A 12,292-nucleotide genomic window follows, 5' to 3' on the forward strand; every position below is an offset into this window, starting at 1 on the left:
AGGAGAGGACCTGCTGACCTCGGGCAGTGCTCTCCTAGCGCTTTTCAGTCCGGCCGCTGCGGCCGGGAGCACATCACACGTCACAGTGCCACATTCGTGGGGCTTTCACCTTCATCAGGAGGGTCATGATGAAGACCCTCAAGATGAGGTCGCGATGAAGACCCATGATGAAGATGCTGCCTGAGGGCCTCCTAAAGTCGGTGAGATTGCTGGTGGACGCGCTTTTGAAGAGACGAGAGAAGAGGAACAAGCCGTTCTGTGCCAGGCACAGGCTGGCAGATGGCAGAGGAAGTTGCTCCTGCTGGAGCGTGCTCCGTGACAGTGGGAGGCAGCCCACTGCCCAAGGAGGGTCTGCCAGGGGACTCTACTGGTTTCTCCTGGGGAAGCAATGGTCTATCAGTGATAAATGCAAATAATTCACCCATCTTCTCTTCAAAGGCCCCATCCGCTCCAAGGGCCCCCTTTGGCTGGGACCACCCCTTGGCCCCACGAGCTCTCTGCCATGCTCCCTGCTCTCAGTGTGTTTGAAGAAGGGTCTAAGGCTGGTTTGGACCCCCTGTGTTAATTGCTTGTCCAAGTGGCTTTCAACCTGCCTTGCATTTGCCCACCAGAGTTTGCACCTATTTTCTTGTCTCGGGGGTGCCTGCAGTATTGTTGGCTGTCCCACCCCTCTGTCCTTCCTCTGGCCCTCTGAGTTGGAGGTATGCCTTACCCACAGGCTTCCAGCACCGTGTCCTTGTGTAGTCTCCAGACTGCCAGTGGGGATTTCCTTCTCCCGGGATGGAGAATCCAGCTCCTCACGGTCGCTGCTAGGTTTGCTCTTCCCTCCAGCAGCTCCTGGTGGCCAAATCCAGGTTGTATTTCCATTGAGCTTCTGCAGAGCTGCTCTGTGAGACGCAGAGCGTGCCTACAGCCTTGTCTCAGTGTGAGATCTGCCCGGTGCCCCCCACCCCCCCCAGGCTGGGCAGCTGCTACTGCAGATTTAGCACTAAACTCATCAGGTTTGAATATCAGCCCATGCGTATTTCATTATTTGTTGAGGAATTTAATTTGCTAGCTCAATTTAATCTGAAGATCTCCTAGATGTGGAGGTGTGCTACGCTGCCAGCATGGGCTCCTTCCCCTTTCTGTAGATTTCTTGGTATCGGTGTCCTTGTGGCTGTCTTTTGTTGAGTTTCTAGGAGACTTATTACGCTGGTGCTCTCAATTAAAGCCAGACATTGCAGCTCTCATCTTGTTTCTTAGCCTGATAGCTGCACTGCTGACACACAGGTATCACTGGTTTGGTTCCCTTCTCTGCACCTCTATTAAGCGACACTATTTTATTTGTGACCGTTTCCAGCCCTTCACTTGAGGACACTCAGTTTCCGCGCTTTTGCTCCTAAACCTGCAGCCATTTCTTCTGCCAGTGCTGGTGTTGCTCCACACTTCAGTGAAAAACTCCCCCCTCATGACCCTCCTTGTACTTTTACGGCTTATCTGAAGTCTGCACAGGCTTCCTTTCTCTCTGTTCCTAGCAACGGGGAAGAGGGCACCAGCTTCTCCGTGCGACTGCCCAGCAGGCAGAGACCTGGGCCCCACTTCGGGCACGTGTGGGATGTGTTGGCAGGTCTCGCTGCCCACAGGACCTGACGTTACGGAAAGGGAAGGGGAAGGCTGGATGAACTGCAGCAAACGACAGGTGCTCATTTTGGAAATGTTGTCCAACCGACATCAGTACTTTTTCATACAGGATTTGCCTCCGAAGTATGTTTTCATATGCCAAAATTTTCCTATCAAGATGCCTAAAATGAGACAACTAATAAACACTGAGGCACTGACACGAAGTGAGCTCATTGCTGACCTCATCAACGCTCCCAGTGACTCAGGGTGCGCTGGAAAGTTTCTAGACTTACTTGGGCTGATTCCTCCTCCTCTTCCTGCCCGGCGGGGACCACGAGGGCTGGGTCCAGGCGCAAGCGGTGGTTGTGATCATCGTCACTGCTCTCATCATTTCTACATGGAAACCAACTCACAAGGCTGCTGCTGTTCACGTGCAGAGTGTGGACGATGTGTCTGGGTAACTGTACCACAATCTGGAGTTCCTCTTCTCATAAAGATTGGAGCAAAATAAGCCATCTCTGTGGTTAATTATTCAACTCTTGATGCAAATGCTACAGAAAGCAAATGCCACCAAGGAGCCTGTGAACTGCTAAGCTCTCTGTCCACAGCCTTGAATTGCATTTTATATGCTCCTTCCCTCTTTCCCCAGAGAGCAGTACGGACAGACAGACAGAGAGGGCTGTCGCAGGGCGATCACAGCTCGGTCAGGGCTCACCACCGGGGAAGGTCCCTTCGTCTGCACAGGGTCTGCAGCAAGACTGAGCAATCGTCCTCTACGCTTATCGTCCCAGGTCTGACCCCAGAGACAAAGCTTCCGCTGCGAAGGGATTTTAGATAATCCTTCTGGACTAATTAAAATTTGCTGAAGTAATTAGGAGATAACAACCTCAGCACTTATTGGGATATGAGGCTTAAAAGCCTGATTATTGCATGATTAAATCTGTACTAGCTATAAGAAATTTCAAGCATCATGTAAATTATGATACTTTCAGCTTTGCAGAATACTGAATTGTTAAAAGTCTTGGAGACACCACATATCCCCTCCACCAAGGAGAGGGAGCGCGTGCATGTGGGCACCAGGGCCAGGACACCCTCCCTGGCACTGTCCCCATCCCTGTCCTTTTCAGGGAGCTGGGAGCACCCACTGAGGCTCTGCTTTCTGCTGGTGTGGTGCTGCCAGGTTGGATGGAGGCCAAATGGGTTGGGAACCTGCAGCATTAGGGCACTTCAGGTCCCATCACGGGAATTGCTAAATGCTTCCTAGGGCAGACAGGGGACAACATCCATCATCTCTTGGAACAATATCTATCATCTCTTGGGGATCGCTCAAGACAGCACAGGGTCAGGTCCTAGAGGAGTTTTTCCATCAGCCCACAACATCCAACTCTGTCCCGCAGCTGCCATGGGGACAGGCACATGCGTGACCCCCTTGGAGCTGCAGAGCAGCCACCACAGCGCCTGCGCTGCCGGCTCTCTGGACCTCTGATGCTGCGGGTGCAGCTCTTGCCCTTTCGAGGGTGATGCCCTGAGAAGCCCCACTGGGCTCTGCCACCCTGATATATACGTGGGAGAGGCACATAAGTGGGAGAGGCATTGCTGCTGCTGGCACCCCCCTGTACGCCACAGCTGCCACCGTGCCAGGGAGCAGTGACATGGCGCTTCAGGATGGGGACAAGGTTTACAGAGGTGCCTATGAATTCCTGCACTTATTATCAGATGGAGCATGTTGGCTCAGGCCAAGGGTCTTTCGAGCCCTGTACTCCGCTGGACGTGGACCCCGAGGGAAGAGCATGAATGTGGCAAATGCGTGATGCTTCTCCCAGGGTGCCCCCAGCTCTGGGTGCTTCCTGAGCTGCTCATGCATTCACCAAGGTGCAGGGTAGCCAGTGGAGACCACAGTCCCAAGCCCGTGCTCCAGGCTCTTCGTTCACAGCGTGAGTCAGTGACAATTTGCTCTCTGCAGGTTTCCAGGCTGTGCTGGGCTCACTGGTTAATGCTGCTTTCCTACTGGAAATCCCAGCCCAGGTCTGGGATTACATTAATTGCAGGGGTTACTACTTGACCACCCTCATGATGAAAATATCTTCCCCAGTATCTCATGGAAATTTCCCCTGCTGCCGCTCGCTGCCTTGTGTCCCATCCCTGTGCCCCTTCATAAGAGCCTCAGTGTCCCTGGGCTCCCCGGAAAGGAGCGCTGCAGGTCTGGGGGCTGGCTGCCTCACAGGACGTGCTGTGCAAGCCCTGTGCCACTGGTCCACGGGGCCACATCCAGCCATGGATGGAACCCATGCCTGGGAAACCGTGCCTTTACCCTGCGCGGGGCAGGAGGGGTTTGGTACCCTCTTGCTGGGCAGGACCCTGCTCCACGCCTTGGTGCGAGCGTTCGCAGCTCTGAATCTCGGTGCGGGGCTGGTGCCTCCTCCCTGAGCATGCAGGATTGCCCCCATGTCCCAACGGGGACAGCACGGGCCGGTGTCTCCGGCAGCGGTGCACACAGCCCTCTGCGCTCCCTGGCATGCCTGGCCACAGCACCCTCCATTTACCCCCCGAGGACACCTGCATGAGGAGGGCATGGAGCTGTGCAAAAGGATGGGGAGCCTGGGGGGGGCAAACCCCGAGGCTGGACGGGTAGAGCTGGGTTTCGCATGTGAATTTGGGGCTGTTCTCCCTCATGTGTGTCACACCAGATTGATGCAGATCGACTTTCATCTGCAATTTCAGAGCTTGCTGTTTTGCAGGATCCCTCTGCAGTTCCCCAGGATTGTTCCTCCTCTGCGCCACCCTCAGCTACGCAGACTGACTGTAAATTAGCAGTGATAATGAAGTAGAAAAAGAACAGTAAGTGTTGGAGGGAAAAATCAGATAACAGAATAAAATGCAAAATGCAAAAATAAAAACAAACCCCAGAACAATAATGTGCTGTGATTAAGCTCTTTAAAGAAGTGCAAACAAGTTCCAATGAAAATGAAAACAAGTGGTGCTTACAGCCAGCACCAGAAATAATCACAGCAAAATCACCTAAAATCAGTGACATTTTTAACTCTTAGAACAAACTGAAAAAATGCCATTTGAAACAAAAAACAAGTAAATGTTGTGTTGGAATAAACAAGTTTTAAAATGATGAATTAACTAATGAAAAGACTTGACTATTGAAAACTCCTGTTTAAAGCATGGCCCTGGCAGTGCCTGCACTTACAGGGCTGGTGCAAGTGTCGGCCACCGCAGTTTGAAATCTGCAGCAGCACTAAGGAGGGGAGAGGCCGTTTTCCAGCCAGAGCTGCCGGAGGGACGGGTCTCCTGCAGGTGCTGGCATCACTCCCTGCCATGGGCACCCTGTGTACCAGGCTGGAAATTCCCCGGGGAAGGTGGTTGGGGCTGAACTGCTGCGTGTGCTGCCTGGGCTGTGCCGTGGGTCGATGCAGATGTCATCCAAGCCGGACGCCGAGTCCACTGGGATCTATGTGCAATTAATAACTTTCTGAGTTAGGGTTTTAGTACAGCATTTACAAAAGGCAAGAGGAGAAAAAGCCAGCTTGCAGCTAGAATTAAATTTTAAATTAAATAGTAGCATGTGAAAGGCAGTTAAGAAGCTATGCAGGGCTTGGCGAGCGCCTGGGAAGGAGACCCTTGCTTCTTGTGCTACATTTCTTTAAAAAATAAATTTCTTTACTGAAAGAGTGGTTAAAGATTGGAACAGGCTGCCCAGGGAAGTGGTGGAGTCACCATCCCTGGAAGTATTTAAAAGACGTGTAGATGAGGCGCTGAGGGACATGGTTTCGTGGGGACATGGTTGTTTGGGTGAGGGTTGGACTCGATGATCTTGGAGGTCTCTTCCAACCTTAATGATTCTATGCCTCTATGATTCTATGATTCTATGATTCTATGATTTCAGACCTCAGAGTCCGGCAGCAGAGCAGGGGTGCAGGGATATTTGAATTTGCCATGTCGTAAGGAGAAATCTCACTTCAGGATATACCTGTGAGAAACGTGGCTGGGACGGTGCCGCCCGGCCAGACGGAGAGGTCGTTTCTGAGGCTGTCGATCTGCCAGGGCTGCAGTCAGAGACCCTGGGGCTGGTGGGATTCGGTGCTCTCCTCCTCCCGTGCAGAGCAGCCACAGGGTGGGTTTGGTGGCAAAGTAAGGGGTCTGCAAGGCGCAGTCCCACCAGGCAGACAAAGCGGTCAAGCCCGTAAACCCTTGCCAGGCACCGACGCAGCTCCCCAGGCCAGTGCAATTTTACATACCTTTCTGGACATCTGTTCAGAGCCGTTACATAGCTCCGCTGTCGCTGCACGCTGGCCTGGGCCCTTGCTTTCTAGCCCTGTCCCATAGCATGGCATCACCCCACGGTCAGTGAAAGTCTCCCTCACTCCCTTTTTTCCCATAATTTTGCCAGCCTGTTTGTCTTGCACCATCTGGCTTGCACATCTCCAGCCTTGCGTGGATGGATTGTCTCCTGCTTTGGGAGAGGGAGGGCAGGGACTGATGCTTTTGCAGGGTCCTTATAGGATCATACACAGAGTAATGGATGTGCCAGCACGACCTGCAAGAGAAATGAGCATTTTGGTCTCGAACGGGGCAGGCAGGACCCTGGGACCCTCTGGCACAGCCAGGCATGGGGACAGAAGAAGGGGGGGGTGAGCTGAGGTGGCTGTTGGGGGCTGCTGGGAGGGAGGTGCAAGGGTGGCACAGGGGACTGGAGATGCAGGGTGCTAAATCTGCAAAGAGGAGCCGTTGCCAAAATGTTCTGGCAAATAGATACCTAGTGGGAAGGTAGCTGGGGCTTTTAAAGGGCATGGAAGAGAAACATTCAAACCAAAAAATTACAGCTGTAATGTCATTCAGCCCCACCACTGTGGCCTCTGCTGTGCTGGGGAGGATGCTATCAGGATTGCCAGCAAGTGCTTTCCCACTCCGAGGAGCAGGGCACATGAAAGGATCTTCTCAAAATGCAGATGTGCTCGGAAAATTACCTCTGCTCAGCAGGCATTGTGGGGGGTGCTGTGTTGCACAGTGGAGAGTAGCAAATATATTCAGCTTGTAACTAATAATTAAAAAAGGCTTGCTTGTCTTTACTGGCTGCTCTGCATATGCCCAGTGTCAAGCTGAGATTTCTGGTTTACTCAGGCAGAAATGAGGATGGATTTTTTTTAAAAATGAGCCTTGGCAGGAAGGTCCACAAGCCTCAAGTGCTGCTGTGAGTGGACAGCACGGGGAGCCTGGAGCCCAGCCTGGAGCTACAGCCTGGTCCTGAGAACGGCACAGGGAAAACCAGCATGGTCCCTGCAGGGGGCCCTATGGATGCCATACGTGCTCCTCTGGGGGTACGTCAGCCCCTGCCCATAAACCCGATGAGAGGTTTTACGTCCATCCTCCCAGCAAGCCCCCAGATCAGCCCTGCCCCACACCAGCCCCAGTGTCCTGGCTGCCGCCCTGTTGAGGGGGGCAGCTCACTGGGGTCTCCATCCCCATCTCTGCCACACGCCTATCGCGTCTCCAGGACTTCTGGCTGTTCCTCCTTCTTGCAATGGGGCAAAGCCACCCTGATCCCACATTCTCCTTCCCCTCTGTGCTGCTGCGGTGCCCAGGGTGTGGTGCATCTTCTGGTTGAGCCCCAGGAGCCCCATCCCTGCCTGTCTCACCTGGGTGGTCTTCTTTCACCCCACATTTGTGGGTGAATCAGCTGTTTTGCAGCCACAGCACCCAACCACTCCTGCCCATCTGCACCCCCAGGTGTGGGGCCATGCTACGCGCCCCGTGATGCTGCAGCACCTGGGTGTCTCGCTCTGCCTGGTGGGTGCAGCAGCCAGCGATGCCACTGGCTTAGCAACCCCCTCCTCACAGCCAACTGAGTGCTCTGCTTTTGGGACTCTTGTACGCGCAGATCCTCCCACCGGGGAGATGCAGCACGAAGCCCTTCATGCCCGCAGCATCATCCCACGCTGGCATCATCCCGCGCTGCCGGCTTATTTCACCGTCCTCGCTCCTGCTTCGGCTGCCACAGCCCTTGCTGCGTCCATGTCCTGGGGGCATACACCAGGCAGGGAGCTCCCACCTTCAGCAAGGAGCTGCCAGGAGCTTGGGGGCCTCCAGAAATGGGCTGAGGGGGTTGCAGTGGTGGAATTGCTGTTTATCCAACTTCTGGGAAGCTGCTGCCCTTTGTCTGTGCCTGGCAGTTAAGAAGGGCTTTCACTTTTAGCGTGAGTCATGTGCATGTAATTATATGTAATTCTTTGCCATTTTATGTATGTGAAAATATTTGCTGTAGTTAATTCAGCACAAGCTGAGATAGCATTTCATATGCGGCTGCATGCCATCAGTTTCCCTATGGGATTTTCTCATTGTTGCCCTCATCTTGCTGTGGCTGTACATATAGACCTTTACAGCTCCTCAGCGCTGTATTAAGGTGCACTGGACACAGAAAGCGAGTCCTCTCTGTGCATGGGGGGTTCCTCTCTCTCTCTGACAGACACCCACACACCTCCACTGCCCCTGGAAGGCTGGAAATGAGAAGTATGTGAAGGCAAAAGAAATCACGCCTTTGTTCTGTGCCCCACTTCCCCTCTGCAAACTCAGCTTGGAGATACCGACCCTGGAGATGCTGTGAAGGTCCAGGATGAGCTGCTGGGTCCTTCCTTCTTATGGGCAGGAATGTGGCATGTGGAGATTTCAAGGGCCTTGGATGGTGCTTTCGTATTTCAGGGTTGCAGCATATTGGGAGGCAGTTGCCTGGACCTCTCTTTAAACGAGGCTGGATACCTTTCTTCCAGAAGCTGGACTAAATTGTGCCTTTTAGCAAACCTCTCATCCTGGGGGTGCATGGGAAGGAGCAGCTGGGGGACTGAAAAGTCCTTTCTCCACTTAATCTGTGAATTGATTAATTCCAGCTGCATCTGTTCCAGTGAAGCTGTCAATGGTCAGAAGATCTGGTTCCTCAGGAGCAAAGTCTTTAAATACTCCCAAGTGAGCTCTGGAGATGGTACGTGTTAGTGTATGACAACAGCTGGGACTGGGTGCCGGTGGTACCCCCTTGGAGATGTACCCGCTGAGTGGTGAACGCTGGCAGATACTGAAGTGATGGGACACCCCTCTGCAGGGAGATGGACCTGCCTTGCTCAGGTTCCTGAAGCATCCCTGTCCCCTGCACGCACAAATCACAGTGGTGCAGGTGGGGCTCTTCCTCTGCCCTCGGCGGTCCCCTCCTGCCGTCACTGCGGCGTTCAGCCCCCACCGTCACCCCTGTTGTGGCGCGTTGTCCTCTCGCGTGTTGGCTTGTGCTCTGGGAGATGCTGGTTTGACTCATTTAACCAAAATGAGTGACTTGGCTCCCAGTCCCATCTGTGGTGTCTGCTGAGAGGGGAGGGGTTGGCTCCTCTTCTGGGACACAGTCAGGGACGGACTCAAGTAGGTTGTGAGCATATTGGTAGATGTGACGGGTGTGCTGAAGTCAGCCCATTAGCAGCAGAGCTATTTTTTTAAGACAGTTGTTGAGGACCAAGAGCAAGATATTAACTTTGGGACTACATCTAGGTCATTGCGTATGCCTGAGGCTTGATTTCACACCAGAGTCCGAACTCCATACAGGTCCTTGCTGGTTGGTGGTATGTCGGGGAAGAGGATGGTCCATCAAGCTCTGCCCACCCGGCAGGTGTGATGGCAGCTGGCTGCAGTGGTGGAGCTTTGGTGTTGCTGTTGGCACATGAGCTGGGCAGATAAAGGCTCAACTTTTTGGAGCAGTGGTGCTTTTCCCCTTGAGTTATCCTGCAGGCAGGCACCGTGCCCGGGGGAGGGAGAACTTGGACTCTGGGCATCCATCCTGACACCCGTCTGGATGAGGGCTCACCTTCAAATGGCTCTGCAGCCACCTTGCTGCATGGTGGCCGTGCGGGCCTGCAGCTCATCATCCTACCCCACCGCTGCACCTGGGCGCTGCTTCTGCTTCGCTCTGTTCCCCCATGAAGTGTTGTGATGAACCCTCTGCTTTGTGCGGCATGGAGAGCTCAGGTGGGGATCTACCAAAGCAAGAGGGACTGGTCAGTCGGGCGGAGGGAGGGAGAGGATCTGCGTGAGATGAGAACCAAAAAATCTGCATCCCAGAAAATGATGGCAAAAAGGAAAACACAGCTTGAAATGCAAGCCAAATACACACTCGAGATCAAAAACAGGAGGGCAAAGAAAAAGTATTTTTCTCAACAGCCACAAGGTCTAAACACTCCTACATCTTGCATATTAATGTGACCATGATCATCGCATAATGAAAAATACCAGATGGCATTAGATTTGTAAGAAGTTCACAGGGTTTGATGACCCTCCCACCTTGCCCCGAATGGGCTGCCTCGGCTGTTACAAGTGATGGATGGAGAAGGACAGCTAACAGCTCCAAGACAAGCAGCTATTTCTGATGTGATGAAAGCAAAGCAAAATGTCTCATTTCTACTGTGCTCTGTCTGACCCACTAAATTCTGCCAGCTCCCGCCTGCAGGATGCTGCCTTTCCTCTGCATGGCAAGCAGTTACTACTCCAAAATTATTATTTATAGTTCGTACTGGTTTTCTCCTCTCTGCACTCTCCCCTGCTCATTTGGATCTGCAAATGGATTTGCTTCCACCACCTATATTGTTAATTGGCAGATTTGCATTTAATCGCCTGAATCTGGAAGCATCAGAAGACCAGAGCCCTGCGTCTCCCCTTGGCCCCAAGCATCCTCCTGGGACTTGCAGCATAAATGCGCTGAGGTTTAAGACATCACCACTGCAAATTTTCCACCACGATCACCCACAGCAGCTGCTCGTGCCTGGCCCAGGCAAGGGCTGGTGAATCCCCTTGTTCAGCCCTTGGCTCCAGGGCTGCTCTTTATTGCCACGGCATGATGGGCTTTGAGCCATCTTCCCGAAAACCGGGGGGCTGTGAATCCACGAGGCAAGGGGGACACTGCCGTGCTCTGTAGCAGAATGGGGGGGTGAGTGTTTGGATCTGGTGGAGGTGGCAGATGCAGCGCCAGGTCGGAGACCTCATGCTGCACATTCTAGCAATAGGAAGGTGCAGGCACATGGCAGGTCCCAGCTCCTGAGGTGGACATGAGATATCCTGCAGGACATGAGATATCCTGCATCAGGCTTGGCTAACTGCAGCTTTCAGGGGACACAGGACATGGCTGAGCGGAGGATACAGTCAGGTGAAAATGTCCCTGTCAGTGAGCTGGTCCCAAGGCTTGCTCCCAGCCTGGTCTGGAAGGGGACCGGCAGTGGGCAGTCGTGGTTTCAGCCCCCAGCTCAGCAGGATGGACCCCCTGCCCTGGAGCCAGAGGCCTCCAGCTCCTGCTGAGCTGGGGACGTGGAAGCACAGGGAGCTCTGGGAGATTTTGACTGTGGCGAACCACTGGATTTCATCAGCCAGGCTTGAACAGGGGATGATCTCCGCTCCATGAGCTGGGTCGCCTGCGCCCAAGCAGGCTCTGCCTAAGGGCAGGCTTAAATGCCCCCTTCCCATCTGTGTTTGTTGCACTGAACATTGCTGCTGCAGCACTGACGTCCACGCTGCAGGCTGGGCTGGGCTGAATTTCCTCCCCCTCTTTCCTCTTGCCTAATCTAAGTGCCTGTGCAAGCATCGCTGTGTCTCCTCCCTTCCTGGGGTCACAGGGAGCCCAGAGGCATCTGCTCCTTCTTCTCCCAGAGGATCAAACCTGGTCCTTTCCTCTGCTCCTGGTCTCCTGGCCAGGTTTGGTCCCAGGTGATGCTTTGGGATGGGGGTGGTCGGGTGCTCGCCTGCCCGCAGCTCCTGTTGGCAGCCTGAGGGAGCCCTCAGTGCCGGCTAACTCTTATCTTCGGGGCCGGAGAAACCCCGCTGAGGACTGCCCGTGCAGCCCAACTCCTCACCAACATCACTTCTTCTGGAGTTAATCTGCTTGGGCAAACAGAAAGACTAACCCTTGGGTTTTCTGGTTTTGTCCACTAGAAACCAGTGACCTGGAATGGATTCAGCAGCTTCCAGCTTCCCCATCCCTCATGAACATGAGGAATGAGGGGCAGAAAAGCTGCCGTATGAAATCACTCCAGGGTCCAGCTCTGCACAGTCTCTCTTGATGCTTCATATCACGACGGGCTTCTGGTGTGAATGCTAAAACTCACGTTGGGTCCAGCAGAGACAGGAGCTCACCCCCAGCGAGTGCTGCTGAGCTCTGCTGGGATTTGTGGTTTCTCTTATGCTGTACTTGTTTTTTTAGGTGTTTTTAAATAGAATATCAAAGACCCCTGTGGCAGCTGTCAGTCACACCAGCTTCCGACACAGAATGTTCGTCCTTGTTCGACTCCCAGGTATGGAGACATCTCACCTCTGGACTTCTTTCCCCTTCTTTTCCATGTGTATTATTGCACTTCTAGGCAGCTTCATCTTGTTCTTTATCATATCAAGATAGCGAAGTCTCCCCAAGCCTATGTACCTTTTTCTTTCTGCGTTAGCAGCAGCAGAGTTGCTGTTATTGACCTCCACGGTGCCCAGGACGTTAGCTGTTTTCTGGGTCAGGGTGAGGGATGTTTCTTTCGGTGCCTGCCTTGCCCAGGTGCTTCATGTTCATTTTACTTTTGTTGCCGAGTCAGCGATTCTGCTGCCCATGGCGTTTGATCGGGCCGTTGCCATCTGCAATCCCCAGAGATACACAACTTTATTGACCCACTCAATTCCACAGAGATAG

At 53.4% G+C, this 12,292-nt stretch overlaps 1 protein-coding gene across 1 annotated transcript in view; it reads left to right on the forward strand.

The window, feature by feature from the left end:
* The window catches only part of LOC103925515 (olfactory receptor 52B4-like), an 18,368-nt gene extending 6,076 nt beyond the window's left edge, over positions 1-12,292 (forward strand). Inside the window, 1 exon segment of the mRNA XM_009334245.1 lies at positions 11,825-12,292. Coding sequence (XP_009332520.1) covers positions 11,825-12,292 — 468 coding nt within the window.

Source organism: Pygoscelis adeliae, unplaced genomic scaffold, assembly GCF_000699105.1.
Source record: "Pygoscelis adeliae isolate BGI_AS28 unplaced genomic scaffold, ASM69910v1 Scaffold351, whole genome shotgun sequence".
Taxonomy (NCBI): Eukaryota; Metazoa; Chordata; class Aves; order Sphenisciformes; family Spheniscidae; genus Pygoscelis; species Pygoscelis adeliae.